General features: G+C 33.9%; 1 protein-coding gene across 1 annotated transcript in view; it reads right to left on the reverse strand.

The window, feature by feature from the left end:
* LOC106460074 (transmembrane protein 181-like) overlaps positions 1-14915 on the reverse strand; it is a 100965-nt gene extending 86050 nt beyond the window's left edge. Inside the window, exon 1 of the mRNA XM_022386690.1 lies at positions 14676-14915. Coding sequence (XP_022242398.1) covers positions 14676-14812 — 137 coding nt within the window. The 5' untranslated portion in view covers positions 14813-14915. The remainder of the gene's footprint in view (positions 1-14675) is intronic.
* Positions 14916-16171: the final 1256 nt, after the last annotated feature.

Below are 16171 nucleotides of genomic sequence, written 5' to 3' on the forward strand. Positions count from 1 at the left end.
TCAAAAGGTGGACCTACACCATATTAAAATATATTTTGTTGATTTTCCATGGTGTTTCCATTATTTTGTCCAACCCCCTGTATGTTAGGAAGTGAATATGAATCTGATAATGTTATTAGCGGGCTATTAGCATGAACAGCCTATCATTGTTCCATGCAGATGTGTTTTGTGCCAAATTGAAAACCTGTTGCCATAGCAATTATTACACTCTTCCCAATACCAACTCATGATTGGCCAATCATAGCTGGATATCTATCCCTATTCATTGGACAAGGATTTAACGTAACTTGAATCAGACCATAGTGCAAAATTTATGGAAATTCCATTATTTTGAGGTTTTTATTTTTTAATGAAAACATTTCTCTTAAAACATAAACCAAAATATATACCATATAAGAAAATGCCAAAATTGCTTGAAAAGTATCAGAATTTTTCATCATTAAATGACCAACATTCTTATTTGAACTAATAGATCTAAACTTTGGATTCTACAGCCGTTTTTCATTCCATAGTGAAATTTATGTTATTAATAACTGCTTACATAATGCAAATGTTAATTTTTTACACACAAAATGACTGGCAAACATACTAATCCAATTAACGCAATATCCTGAACCTCCTAGCCTTTAAAGCACATCGCAGTCGTGAACAGCAAAACCGAAATCAATAATTATGCCTCTGATATAATCAATGTCATAACCCAAGCCATCAAATAAGAAATCCCTAGCAAAGTAACAAATCCTGAAGTACAATCCTGGAAACTTACTCCTGAAATTCATGAATTAATAATTACCTGCCAACGCCTCAGACACGACTTCATATGAACCTGTGACATTACACTTAAACCACTCATTGATGCCATGACTATAATCTTATTAAGAAACTTATATTACAACAATGATGTGCTATCTGGGAAAACTTCTCCATATCAATACATAAATCCAAACTCAACCCTTCCAAATTCTGGCAGAAATTAAAATCTGTCACAAACAAGAAATCAAACATCACCAAATATAAAATTCAATATATTAACAAAACTGCCACTACTGATAACAAACAGTATGAACGTTTTGCCTAATATTTTGAAAGTACTTTTGTAATCCCAAATCTCACCTCATTTAACATGCATTTCATCAATGTAAATCAACACTTTTTCACCAAACTTCCCAGTTTCTATATCATATATTTTTGATTCCAAAAATTTGTATACCTGCCCTATAACTTTAGCAGAAATCAAAATTAATCTAAAGAAATAAAACACAAAGCCCCAGGAGAGGATGGAATTAACAATATAATCCTGAAAAATCTAACCAATACAATCATAACCCACTTAGTAACAATATATAATTTATTGTTACTATCATGATATTACCCATCTATTTGGACATCAGCTATTATTAACCCTTTCAAGACGGGTCACAGGTGAAAGGCCATGTCACCTCATTTGTTGAATCACATTCAAAATTTTATTGAACTACTATTTCATGAATTTATGTCCGTAAATTTGGTATCAAACTGTAGAATATAATTCAAATTTTAGAACTATACATTACTCAATTTGTTAATTTACAATAAATATTAAAAAACACAGATACACATCAATTTTTTTGTGTCACGTGGTATGTTGAATGCAGCACTGGTTCATATTAGATGTTTGTGAAGTCAAAATACCAAGTCTATAGTTTCATATGTATTAAAACCTCAAATTACAGATATTGACAAGCTGGAATATAAAATAAGAATGTTTTATCTTTTCTATTTGCTAAGATATTGTTCACGTAATAAATCAAACACAGTGGAAGCCCACCCGCCTTTTTCCATTTTTGGAATTGCTCCCTTGTATGCACTTACTTCTATATATGACATAAACAACCAATTGGAAGCTCAGAACGTCCCCCTAGTGGTTTTCTCAGTCTTTTTAAAGTTCCTTCCACCATTTCTTTCTTTTAAACCAAGATTTCAATTAAATAGGTTGTGTTTTTAGTCTGGTCAAAAGTTCATATTTTTTTAGACCCAAATACAGCTTAGTTACTAAGTTTGATAAATTATAGTAGAATTCTATGGTATTGTTGTAGTAATTTATGATTTTTTAGTTATTCAAAAGTATATATAAAAACCTAAAAAATATTTTGTTTCATATCCTCCACGTGCAAAATTTTTAAAGGCTTAGCAACCTACGTCAAGCAGCAAACCAAGTACAAAGGTCGTAACTAGAAGAGATAATTGTTTGCTTTACTTCTTTATTCACTGTTCTATGTTTTAAGAAAATGAAAGTTAAGAACTTATGTCAAATAGTAATAATCTATATACATATATAATGTATAATAATTGACATATGACTGTATTTTACAAAATACTAGTTGACTAAAACACAGCCAAGACAAGTTGCTTTGTACAGACCAAAGGTCATCTTTATGTTATTTGATACAGTAACACGAGCGTATGTGAACCACATCGTTGTAACTTTGTATTGTTAGCCAGGCACGGGTAAAAGGTCAATATAGTAAAAATAATAAATATATAATGTTATGAGATTTAACTATTTAGTCTAAACATTTATATTTTTATGTAATAATTTGTGTTCATTTTAGAATGATATAGGCATAATTTGTTTATTTCCTAATTTTTTATGGTGGTTGCAATATTGGTCAAATTTACTGAACCCACACCATACAGAGATTAATTACTGAAAATAACAGGTAAAATACAAAGTTTTTTCTTAAGAAACATTTACTTTCTGAACATTATAAAGATTTCACATGTGAAATTTCAAAATTTTCTGATGCATAAAAGTATTTTTAATCTTAAAACTAAAATTACTTTGCATGATAGATAGGCAAGATGTGAAAAGAAAAAAAGGCACGAGAGAAACATTGCTTTACAAACCTTAAGACTTAATAAAAAATTAGATATTTTGCATATGAAAGCATTGTAATGTTTACTGATAATCTGCCAAATTTCATTAACATTCGCTTACTAATTTAAAAGTTATAGCATGAAAACTATAACAAGCACAAAATAGTTACGAGGTCGGTTCCAGGGACCAAGCCCAGGCTGAAAGAGTTAAGGTAATCCCTAGAAAAATAGTACCTAATTCCAGCAGCTACAGACCTATATGCTTGCTAAATATCCTTGATAAGTTGATGGACAAATTAATCATGAAATGCTTAAATGCTTACCTAAAAACCAACAATATCATTAACAACATACAGAATTCAGGCAGAAAATGTAGACAAACTACTGACCAACTCATTAGACTTAATGAAACCATCTATTACGGATTCAACAGAAAGCATACACCCATAGCTACCTTTATAGATGTACTTTGATTTGGTATGGCACACCTATAAACTAATTGATAACCATGTATCCAACCCTATTGTATGCTGGATGTCTAGCTTTCTTACCGACAAAACAATGCAAACGCCAGGTCCTTCACACTCGAAAGGTCTGTGTTAAGCCCAACATTATACAACCTCTTTGTCAAAGATATCCTGTTCCCTTCCTTAAACCATACACTTGTATCTCAATATGTAGATGATATTGCTGTCTGGAGTTCTTCTAGCAACTTGCATACTGTGACATTTAGTGCAGTGTCAAATTGGTGCAACAAGTGGCATGTAGCCCTCAATCCATCCAAATCCCAAGCTATAGCCTTTTTTTAGGAAAATAAATAAGAATATGAAAAAGCCTCTTAATCCCCAGTTAACCATTAACTGTTCAAGCACTGATCAGGTAGAATATTTGGTGCCTGATCAGAGAAAATGGGTTTTCTTGGGGTGCTGCCTCCCCCCCAATAATAAAATTACTTTTATTGGATCTATAGATCCCCATCCTGAGAAAGACCACTTCCCTTCATATTCAAAATTGAAATTACATTTTTATGTATTAATTCAGCCAAAGCTATTTAATCTTTTTGCCATCAATTTTAATTAATTGAAACCCATTTGAATGTTAATATCTGCTAATTTTAGATGTATTCATCCCCTATCAAGAATATATTAATCAATCATTTGAGATCCTAATTATCACTTTTATATATTCAATTCATATCAACTTTCAACTGAATATTCTTGGTACAGTCTTGGTTCCTTCAATCTTCACACCTTCTTTGTCTTTGTCAATGCCAACAGCCACCTTTTATAGTCAAGTCTTTTACATAAATACAGTGAGCATCCTTCTTCAGTTTCAGTATCAACCTCTCTTTCTTTCAACAAATTTCTTGTTTCCTGTCACCAGCTACCCATTGTTTCAGCTTATCCCTGATGTTTATTATAATGTGACAACTCTCCTTGTTTACCTTATTCACAAACCATGCTTGTGAATCAATCTCTCATGCTTCAAGCTCCACACTATTTGATCAAGGCACTCAAACATCTTAAAAGTAATTTCTTTGCAGCCTTGGTAGTTGTTCAACCAAAGTTTTTGTGAGTGAGGCAAAGAGAAATTACAGTTTCTGACCACCACAGGTTACCTTTCAGGCCCCTTATGGACCTGAAAGTTTTCAAACCAAAATACCTCCTATGGAAATTTGCATTTGTTTTTTTTTACTTTGGATCCTTAGATTGCAATATCCTGACAGAACATTGTACTTATAATTTATAAAACTATGTTTGAATATACTAGAACTTTTTGTCACATCCATAAAACAAGACTTTACATCATATCCTTAGAACATTCCAGATGTTCTATCTATGCCTATCTCAATTTCCCAAACTTAATGTTACCATTGACTATCATCTTCACCTGTAAATTTAAGCATGCTAGACATCATCTCAACCCATACATTTACACCAATTATGGTAATAGAAAAAAACCTTCCATGGATGATAAAGGATTAAGACCCACAACTATCTCTAGCTAACTTCTAAATTACGATGTTAAAAATATAGTTTATAACAGTCTTTCCCCCATCACCCACTGATGTAATTTTCTTATTTTCCATGTCGTACCTTATCAAAAGTTTTGAAATTTTAAAAACACCAAGTCCACACCTTTTGTACTATTCAGAAAATAAACAAACTCCTCAAAATAAAAGACAAATGATAATGACAGGCATTTGTTTATTTTTTCTCCAACATAAAATGCTTGTTAGCAAAAAACTTGCATTCAGAAAGAATGCACAGAAGACTGGGATTAAAGTGTCCCAGTGTTTTACATCAGATTTGTATAGTTATGTCATTAGGAGGGAGAACAAAAATTTTCCCCATATGAAGTTAATGAAGAATGACTGCAGGAGCAAACTTAGCAACAAGCACTTTTATAATCTACTGTTGGTATAGTTAAGTCCAGACATTTCCGTGTTTGACTACAAGAGATGACATTAACTTACTAAACAGTACATGTATCTCCAAATTCTGAAGGCCAACAAACACAAATGAGTGTATAATCCAAGCTAAAAGAGGAAGGAAAGAATATTGACTCTTGGAAATTTCTGTGACATCTTTACATGATGATGGTGATTGGGTGAAGCCTGTTTCCATCTGCTAATTTATAACATGAAGAGTTTATGACCACAATCAATTAAACATGGAATGAAAATTTATACTGTCCCTATCTGTATATGTTGTTTTAAACACAATTAAAAAAAAATACAACAAAATTTTTTTAGAAAAACCAGATTTAAGCCTAATACCTTCAGTCTCTCCAATAGATGATGTTAGTTCTCACAGAAGCTCTTCACTTAGAGGGTAGCAAATTTATTTGTTAATAATGTAAGAGCTAACAAGTAAAAAAATAATTGTAGTTGTGGGGGAAAGGTTGGCTCATTGAATAGAAACGTGTCTGGATGGAAGAAAGCAGAAGGTTAAAAATGGAGTTCAGTGTAACTGGATTAATTTCATAAGTGAGGTACCTCGGAGTAAAGTATAGGACCTCTGCTCTTTTCAATTAATGTTATGGATGAAGGAATGGTTAATAAACTATTTTAAAAAGTTAGCTGTAAATGTAAAAATTAATGGTAAGGATTTCTTCAAATACATTAAGGGTAAGCATAATGTTAGGTGGGAGTATGACCTTTAAGGGATGACACAGGAAGACTAATATCTGATGATAATGGGATGGCTAGATTATTAAATTGTACTTTTTCTTCAATTTTTACCAATGAATTTGTTAAATGAAACAAGATTGAACAATATGATCACATTAATTCTGAGCTTGTAAAGAAAAAATTGAGAAGTTTAAAAAAACGATATAGCTCTATGGCCAGATAATATTTACTGAAGAATTTTGAAGGAGGTTAAAGATTAAATATGTGAGCCACTTGCTACTATTCTTTCTAAGTTCTTGAATTGTGGGCAGATGCCAGGAGATTGGAAGTTGGCTAACGTTACTACTCTTTTTATCACACTTCCAAAAACTTTTCCTATTGATGTAAAACTAATAGGCCTATAATTACTAGGACAGTTTTTATCAAGGGAGGTGATAAAAACTGTCTTAGTAATAACAGGACTAATAGTCTCACATCAATAGAAATAGCTTTTGGAAGTGTGATAAAAGATGCTTTGCAAAGTCTTTAACAAAGTTTAAAATATGGTTGGATAGTCAGCATGTATACACTATGGGAAAATTTTGCTTATTTGCCTTTAGACATTCTTTGAAGAGGTTATTGCTTATGGAGATGAGTAAAGGTGTGGATTTGGTATATCTTGATTTTCAAAAAGCATCTGACATGGTGCCACATAAAAGATTTGTTAAAAAGTGTTATCTCTATAGGTGTGGTAGTTAGGTTGGTTCATTGGAGAAAAAACTGGCTGGGTGGAAGAATGCAGAGGGTTGTTTACAATGAAGTTAATTCAAATTGAATTAATGATAGAAGTGTGGTACCTCTGGGCTCAGTGCTAGAACCTTTGCAATATAATACATGTAGGATATCACAATTTGAATTGAGTATAATATTAATGGGAATACCCTTAAATGTGTTAGGGAAGAAATAATCTTGGTGTTTTAGTTGATTAGTCTCTTAAATCATACAAGAAATGTGCAGTTCATAATGGCAGGGCAAATAAAATATTGTTCCTCTTGATAAAAGAGGAGTTAAAGGGGATTTGATTGAGATGTTTAAGATTGTTAAGGGAAGTGATTGTGTTGTTGTTTCATCTTTTTCATACTTAAATAGTTAAAAGTGAGAATGGTAAGACTAGATTACACAAATATACATTTTGAAAGGAAAGAAGTCACCTTCAGTTTAAACAGTTTTACTTTTCTATCACTATCAGGGTGGATGGTCTTTCAAATGGATTGCCTTCAGATGTGGGGGACAGAGGATATTTAAGGTAATTTGTGTAAAGCTCGATAAATACTTAAATGATCAGGGCTGGATTTTTTTTCTTTTATAGTGGATCTGACAGACCTATTAGACTAACACTGTCAACAGGCCCATCACTGTCCTTAAAATAAATGTTACATCATACTATTACTTTCATTAGTATTATTACTCCTTAAAAGTCGAATACTATTACTAATTAGTATTAGTGATACTATTCATAATTCAATACACAATATAAATCAAATACTCAAAAATAGCCTGACTTTTCTGTGGGTATTGCAACTTTCACTGATTTGGGATATGCCTCCATAAGATACACTTTTATCTTATTCTTTTGCTTACCCTTCTAATTCCAACGCAGGCAACATTACTAAGCTTGGATTTGAAACATAAATGGCAAAGCACGAACGAGGAAAACAAGGCTAGTAGTAATACTAGCAGTACTAGTTCAATAGAACTAGTTCTCTCGACAACACTGACAGTGAGTGCAACTCTTTCCCTAGGAGCTAAAATAGGCGATTATTCATAGTCAAGCAGTATTGTTTAAAGTAATTTCGCCACACGTTTTCAATTATTTAAATAATGTACTATAAATTACATATATTTCGAAGCAGTATCATTTACAACCATCACTCTTTTTCTCACTCTCAGTTTCTATATGCCGATAAAGATTAGCGCCATCTATGCACATACATACTTATGGAGAAATATTCAGATATCTTATGTAAATTTTTCAGAATTTTTGTGCATCTGTTGTCCGCATAATTGTTTGACGTCCTTATAAGCAGGACATGGGATTGTGTTCACTTACACTAATCCTCCATCGCAGAGAAGGGTTACGTACCAAAGACTACCAAGTAGCGTTATTTAATTCTTTGTCTGTATAAGCTCTGAGTAAGTGTTTTCTTTGTAACACCTACTCTTGTAACTTGTGCTTTGGCATTCCCATTGACAGCAATGATGAAAGCGTTGCTTACATCTTCTGTAAACAGAGCTCTGAAACAGTCGAAGGGCTTTGAGTTAGCATACACCCAGGTCACGCCTGTTATTTGGCAAAAACTTAAAGTCATTACTCGTGGATGACCTATCTTGTGGATCTACCTCAGCCCAATCATTATCTCTGGCTCTAGTAGTGAACGTAGATCTAGGAGATAAATCAGATCTACCTGTATATTGCTTTTGTGGCTTCTTTGTACCACTAGGTCTTGGTTGGGTCGACGCACCCTCTTATCATCTGATTGAGAGCACTGAAACTGGGTATTGATGACTGTTCTGAGTCGCTTTCATCACTAGACTGTCTTCCAAAGTCAAATTCAAGATCAGAACCATCATTGCCATCACTTCCTGCTTCATCTAACTGGTTGAACAGCTTATTGCTTGTTCAGTAGTAGAACATTTTAGTGGCTCCTTCCACTCGCTATCTCTGTCTTACAACTGATGTAAACAAAGTATTAGAATTCCCAAGAAAGCACTGACAAAATCGGTCTCAAACACAAATTTTTGATTTAAAATTTGTTTCAAAACAAACAACAATGCTTTACAGAACTTCCGGTCTATTTATAAAAGGTGGATAATAACATAGTTTTCAGCCAAAGAGACATAAATGTTATTGGACGCTGTCACCGTCCGATGGGAAAAATCGAGACTGCTCAGGTTTAAGAAGTTAATAAGAATTAATTAGTTAAAGCTCAGAAGAGTGTATAATAATATACTAACCACACTTTATCTGTTATATAGACATGTTCATTGACGTAGGAAACCTGGTATTCTGGGACATTGCACTTAATTATCATTTATAACCCAACAGTGTAATATGTCATTACTCTTGCACTTGTCATCTTTGGTATATACATGCTTCATCCTTTCACCAGCAGCCATATGCAGCATAGATACTAGAAAACAGCCAATCTTTATTGTATAATTAAAACATTATTTTGTGTTTAATTTATCTTAGAATCTGCTGTATATTTCACATAAAGTTTATTGTTAGAAATAAGTTTACCTAAATACCATAGACTGAGTTATTAAGTTACGTTTCTGAATCTATTCGTGCGATATACAATAAAAAGGATTACCACAAAAAATGCATTGTCCAGCTAGTGGTTATCCCATAATTCTGAGATAATTGTCTGTTTGTAGTTAAGGAGCTATCGGTGCTTTGCCTACCACGGATAACAAAACCCGGTTTCTAGCGTTGTAAGTCCGCAGACAAACCGCTGTGCCACTGGAGAGCTCCTGAGATAAAGCCTTGGGAAAAATATGGTGGTTTGAAAAATACCTTATTAGATACAGCCAGTGTAATAATCTTTCAGTTCAGTTGGTAATGCTCTCACGTGTCATGCAAGAAATCCTGCTAGCAAGACTCAAGAACTGAATGCCCACAAACTGACGTCATTTTCCCTTATTTAAATATAAACGTTTATTAAACTATTTGGAACCATTTTCATTCTCATATCGGGTTTAACAAATTGGAAAAACTGTCAGAGTATAATAAAAACAAAAAAAGATAACTAAGAACCCACTACTTTACTCGAATAACTTATCTTAGAGTCAAAAACTTGGTATCTCTTCAATTTCATTTGCAGTAGTTATTTAAAGTTCAATATTTATCTCTATGCTTATTTCATTGCGGGTGCATTGACTGAACATGGCTGGAATTTTCATCCTAACAACTCTTATCTTAAATGTTGTGGTTTAATATTTTTTTAAATTTTTTATTATAGATTGAATATAAAACTGTTTTGACTTGGATGAGTTACCACACGTTTATGTTATTTAATATCAGACTTACAAGTTTTAATGTCCCCTGGTGGGTTAATGGTAAGTTTAAGAACTTGCAATGCTAAAATGCGTAGTTTGGTTACCTTCAGTGAACAAAGCTCAGATAGCCTATTATATGGCTTTGCGCTAAAAACAGAGAAGTTTTAATTATATCTTTTACATATAAGTGAGAAATAATTTGAGTTTAGAGTAAATATTAAGTTAAGGTTTTCACTTGATTATCATATGTTTTACAACATGATGATATTTAGAAAGAATTGTGGAGAAATTATTTCGATCTTATGACGTGGGTTTTTATCGTTTTGCTTAATTACTTAACCTAAACTAAATGAGAATTCAGTGAGATATATTAAACTTGATTTGTTATTTAGCTTGATTAAACACATAACTCACTAAAGAACTGCTTAATTAAACACGTAATTTACTATGTAACTGTTTAATTAAACACGTAACTCACTAAGTAACTGAACGAAAGAATAAATGTGATAACCCTTACTGAATACTCATTCACTATTTACTCAAATTAATAATTCTCTTTAACTGGCACCAAAGTAATTGGCATTCTAACGAACTGGTTGTTCAGTCTTATTCATAATTAATGTACCCATTTAGATCTTAGTCGAATTTATTACACCTTAACCTCATGCACCCTCTTGTGAGCATCTTGATTAAACATTGAAAAATATAACTCACAATGCTACAGCTGTAAGGTTACTTAATGTGGATAAATTTGGTGTTTTTAAACAGGTAGCGAGATGAATAGTTTGTTGTTCACTATTCCACCTATTCACTTTGAAAATTATTTCGAACTGAGCGTGATATGTTTGCAATGGCACCTTTCCACATTGTTTATTCGTTTCTCAGTCAGGTAATATTGTTGAATTGGCTAAATAATTTCTGGAACTAGATTTGGCAGTGACACAGCTGGAGTAGTACAGGTAGATCTTGCTGTAACAGATGACAAAGCAATATTGTAATAGGTATAGACCAAATACATTCTCCTAATCCATATTTGTAATACATGGCGTTTTAGTTCAGAAATCTTGGGAAGATGCAGAAAGAGGTGTAGCTGGTTTAATCATTACATTTAATAATTCGTTTTCCAGATGTATTATGGTGTCATTAATGTTAGTTCTACTTCATTAATTTCTATAATTACTTCTTTTATGTATTTTTTGTACTTCTTCAACAGTACTTTTCCAATAACGTCATCGGTATTTTTTTCAATCAAATTTTGTATTTTAATTCTTCATTTAATAGTATGTCTCTTTACTTTAACCCCTCTCTCAAATCCCTGTCTCTTACCTCTTGGTCTTTTTTTTTTCAATTTCTTGTCGTGTGTCTCTAATTTTCGACCTTTTTCTTCTTGATCTTTTAATCTTTTGTCCTGTTTTTCTAATTTATTATCTCTTCCAATTGTTCTTTTAATTTTCTGTCTTTTCTTCTTGACTATCTTTCAATTGTTTCGTCATCTCTAGCAAAGCTTCAATTTCACTTCTGGATCTGGTTGTCATCCTGAAACTGGGTCAAGTTATATTTTGTTTTCACCAAAATTATCCCACTTCTGACATTAGTGTGGTAACGTGTTCTGTTGGGTGAGTTCTTCTTTGGCATTCATTTTCCAAATAATCCAAAGAAGAATCCATCCAATGACAGAACACGTTGTGCCAACTATATCTGTTGTATACAGTGCTAATGAAGCCTTTCATTAAATACTCATCAGGCTGACTGGAATGTGACAGACATAGGGGCTAGGAAATGGTTGAGTCTCCTGAATACTTTGTATATGATGCTAGAGCTTCATGCAGTCATTGCTTCCTCTGCATGGGCTGAGCCATAGTTTGTCTTCATGAATTCAGCTTGGACTTGATTGCTTGCTTTCCAAGCTATACCAGTATCGCTGTCCTAATGCAGGGCTGCCATTTGGGGGGGGGGGCGGTCCCCAGGCCTCACAAGAAAAGAGGACCTACGAAGATAAAGGTTTGACCATGGTTAATGTTAAAGTAAAAGGCCCCAACATGTAATTCTGCCCCAGGCATCAAGGAACTCTGGGTGGTCTTTCACAGAATGGGGTTTTATTTTTTGCAGAAGTTTTTGCCCTGACTTTGCTTGATGGTGGAGAGATGTTTGAGCTTGAGGGTATAAGCATTGTGAGAAGGTTTGTTGTCTGTGCATGGATTCTTAGGTTGTTTTATGCCAATATTTCTTCCAGGTTGGTGAGTGTATTATGGAGAGCAGAATGTAAATCTTTGTCATTAGATTTTTCACCTTCAACTGAGGTGGGGTATCTGGCATTATCATTGAAGTTTCCCACCATTAGATACATGGAAGCAGGGTGGGCAAGTGGTGAAACAATGCGGGAGTGGTCATCAATCCTGCAAAACCAACCATATTCTCCACACTCAACAACAGAGGTGCTGGTGAGAACAAATCATCACCATCCTTTGCAAGCACTGCCATCTACGTCAAATAAACTCTGAATTCCCTATGGGTATCATTTGACAGATTATTTAACTTCCAGCCACATTAACACCATAACAACTAGAGCTTCTAGAGGCATAAATGAACTAAAAGTTGCAGGAGCAAATAGAGAAGAAAAGCATCACCTGCTTAAGGTTTACCAAAGTCTTATCTGTTCTATTCTGGATCATATGCTACTGATGATCTTTATGAGTGCTATGCAGCCTGATAAGGTTGAAAAAATACAAAACACTTGTTTAAGATTGGTCAATTCAGCCATACCCATCAAGACCCTATTACATCTCACAAGTCTCAGCAGAATCATACAGTGCCAACAGTACTTTTAAACAAATTTCTTCACTAGGGTCTTGTAGTGTAAAGACCGTGTTTTCCATCATTGAGCTACTGTCCTCTTCATGGGATATTCCAGCTATAAAACGACCCCTCATACACAAATCAAATAATGGATAATTTGAAACATGCCCTTGGAAACAGTCATCACTGAGATAATTGGTCACTGTGTGGAATAAACATTTGATGCCACTGGGATTTGTGTAAATCAATTTAGACAAAAATATAGAAATTGGGCAAAAGGTGAAACTGGTAAAAGGTGCCAGTACCTGTTTATAAACCACGGTGGACAGTATCCTGTCATAATAGCCACAGATTATTCCAACACCAAATACACTGAGAGAACTGGTTGGGTATTCATCATTTTGCAGAATAAATATTTTGCATAAGGCTGGTGAAGAGTTTAATCTTCCCACAAGGATGGAGCTGGAAGCCACGAAGCTAGCTCTCATCTGGATTGCTGGAAGCAATAAACCACAAATAGACGGTGTCACCAACATAAAATTTGTAACTAACTCACAGACAGTACTGTATATGATTCAGGGTGGTTGGTCCCCAGATGGATTGGAGAAAGCAAAGCAACTGTATGGTAATGGCATCACCTGTATATATGTGTACCAGACTGTGTAGAGGTAAAGCTAAACAAGGAAATTTATAAGAGCCCCTTTATCAAACCCTGCATAACTCTATTAATATGATATCGACCTTCTCGTCGCTAGTAAGGCGAAAACAGCAACCATGGAAGCTCTTCATTAGCATCCAGGGGGAACGATACTGCTGGAAAAGAAACACTATATGGTGTAGTAAGGAAAGCAAAAGATGAGAAATCAGTAGGACAGTATAAAGCCAGAAGGCCACTGGTAACATCTGTAAAACAGTTCTATTCTATCTCCTCCAAAGCAGCCGACTTCCATATGAGGGGTAAGCACAACCACTCGGATTGTAGCCCAATGCTCAACCCAACAACGCTATAATTCTGGGTTCGATCCATACAGTAGGGACAACATAGATAGCCAGTTGTGCATTTTTGCTTTTGAAATAAACAAATAATGCTGTATAATGTATATCACGTATTTGTTGCCCATTAATTAGTCCAAATAACATTTAATTTTCTTATATAGATAGATAGATGGTTAGATTAATAACATAAAACAAATAATACAAGTATAGTTAGAAATTATCTATAAAAGTTTGTTTCTATACCATTTCTTTGTCATATTGCTATGTTTACTACAGGGATCGAACCACGAAACTTAGAGTTACAAGCTTTTAATCTTACCGATGAGTTACCATTGAGATTCTTGGGTTTGTTTTAGCGCAAAACTACACAATAGGCTATATGCGCTCTATCTACCACAGGAAATCGAACCCTGTAGTTTAGCGTCGTAAATCCGTAAACTTATCGCTGATCCACTGAGAGACGAGATTGTTTGGAAGCGAACTCACAAAATGATAATAAAAAAATTATATTTGTATTCAATTTTTTTATTTCGTAACCTATATCAGAACTAACAACCCTCGTAAAATGACTCAAAGTTTATAAAAACATAAGGGATTATAGCTGTGCTTTAACTACCAAGCACTTGGGCAAGAAATAAAATCTTATTATTTCAAATCAATCTGAGTAGACTAAAACTGAAATTATAAATTAAACATGGGCAAGTTGACTTTAACTATTTGTTAATGCTCTAAATGAAGCCATTAACATATATGCACAATTATATAAAAAAATCACAAATACCGTTGATAAACAGATCAACCATCTGTTAACTTTTAATTTCTATGCCTTGATTAGCAGTAATGGAGTTCTTCATACCTTTCACACCGGTCATGATAATAGGTAGGAGCGATGAATCTTCCAAAATCGCTGAATTGAGAAAGACATGACCCAAGTTTAATTTTCCACGCAGGAGTATATGAGATAGGATTAAAACCTGAGAGGTGATGTGGCATTCTGTACAGTTCTTCGGTTCGTTACATTATTCAGTGATTAACAGCACTGCAAACAAATCACTATAAAAATTTATCGGTATCTTACGGTTACCTTTCTGCGATAGTTGCGCATTTGTTTGCGCATATTCCTGCAAGAGACAAATCGATCGTGTTGTTGCCAAGTGACTGTAATGACTGCAGTTGAGGTTGAAAAAAAAAAGAGTTTCTGGTATCTCAAATTAAGTTAGAATCATTAATACAGTGATTTTGGAATTCAACTACAAAAGTGAAAAAGTAAAGTTAATTAATTTGATATATGATTATGAATATAAATGCATAATTTTGGTGGGACATTTTATCTAAAGCCTTTTTGTTAAACTCTTTGCCAAAACGTTAAATTTTAAATTCATAACCAAAATGAAAATGTTGCATTTAAAAGAATGTTTTGAGTATGCGTTCATACACAGCGTATTCGTAAAAAAAGGATATATATACATATATAGAAAAAAAATATTTGTTTTAGAGTAAAGCGATATTGGACTATTTGCTGTGTTCACCTCGAGGAATCGAATCCAGAATATTAGTCTTGTAACTTCGTAGACTTACCGATGTCCCACCGGGAGACAAAGGAAAAACACAACAAAAACACACTTACTAAGCATGAAACTATGGGTACTAACTCTATGGTATTTTATGCGACATTTTCATGTGGGAACATTGAATATATATAAATTTAGATTAATTCGGTGAACATGCAAAGACCATTTAATCCTGCTGTGTTAATTGTGGAATCGTTTTCCTTTATTGGAAGGCTTGCTGTGGGCGATCCAATGTAATATATTAATTAAGAAAAGCCCCCCCCCCCCCAGTAGCACAGCGGTATGTCTGCGGGCTTACAACACTAGAAACCGGGTTTCGATACCCGTGGTGGGCAGAGCACAGATAGCCCATTGTGTAGCTTTGTCCATAATTACAAACAAACAAATTAAGAAAACGCCTAGAATTAAAACAAGTGTACAATCAAATATATTAGTCGTAACTTGTATTCATTTGACTTCACAAGAAAATTCTCAGGTTGATGGCTTCATAGTTGCTAATACGGAACGAAATTACTTATTCTATTAGTTCTGATTTTGGATTTTGTGTCCCCGTCACTGAACATGCTCGTTGGTAAAATAGTAGTCCAAAATTTGGCGGTGGGTGGTGTTGACTAGTTGCTTTCCCTCTAGTCTATCAGTGCTAAATTAGGGACGACTAGCGCAAGTAGCCCTCATGTAGCTTTGCATGAAATTCAAACCCAACCAAATCTGATTTGGTGATTTGAATTATACACTGAAATCACGTTTCTCTTAGTTATTCTGCTTCGTACAAAGTATTGGG

The sequence above is a fragment of the Limulus polyphemus genome, unplaced genomic scaffold (assembly GCF_000517525.1).
Source record: "Limulus polyphemus unplaced genomic scaffold, Limulus_polyphemus-2.1.2 Scaffold702, whole genome shotgun sequence".
NCBI classification, from domain to species: Eukaryota; Metazoa; Arthropoda; class Merostomata; order Xiphosura; family Limulidae; genus Limulus; species Limulus polyphemus.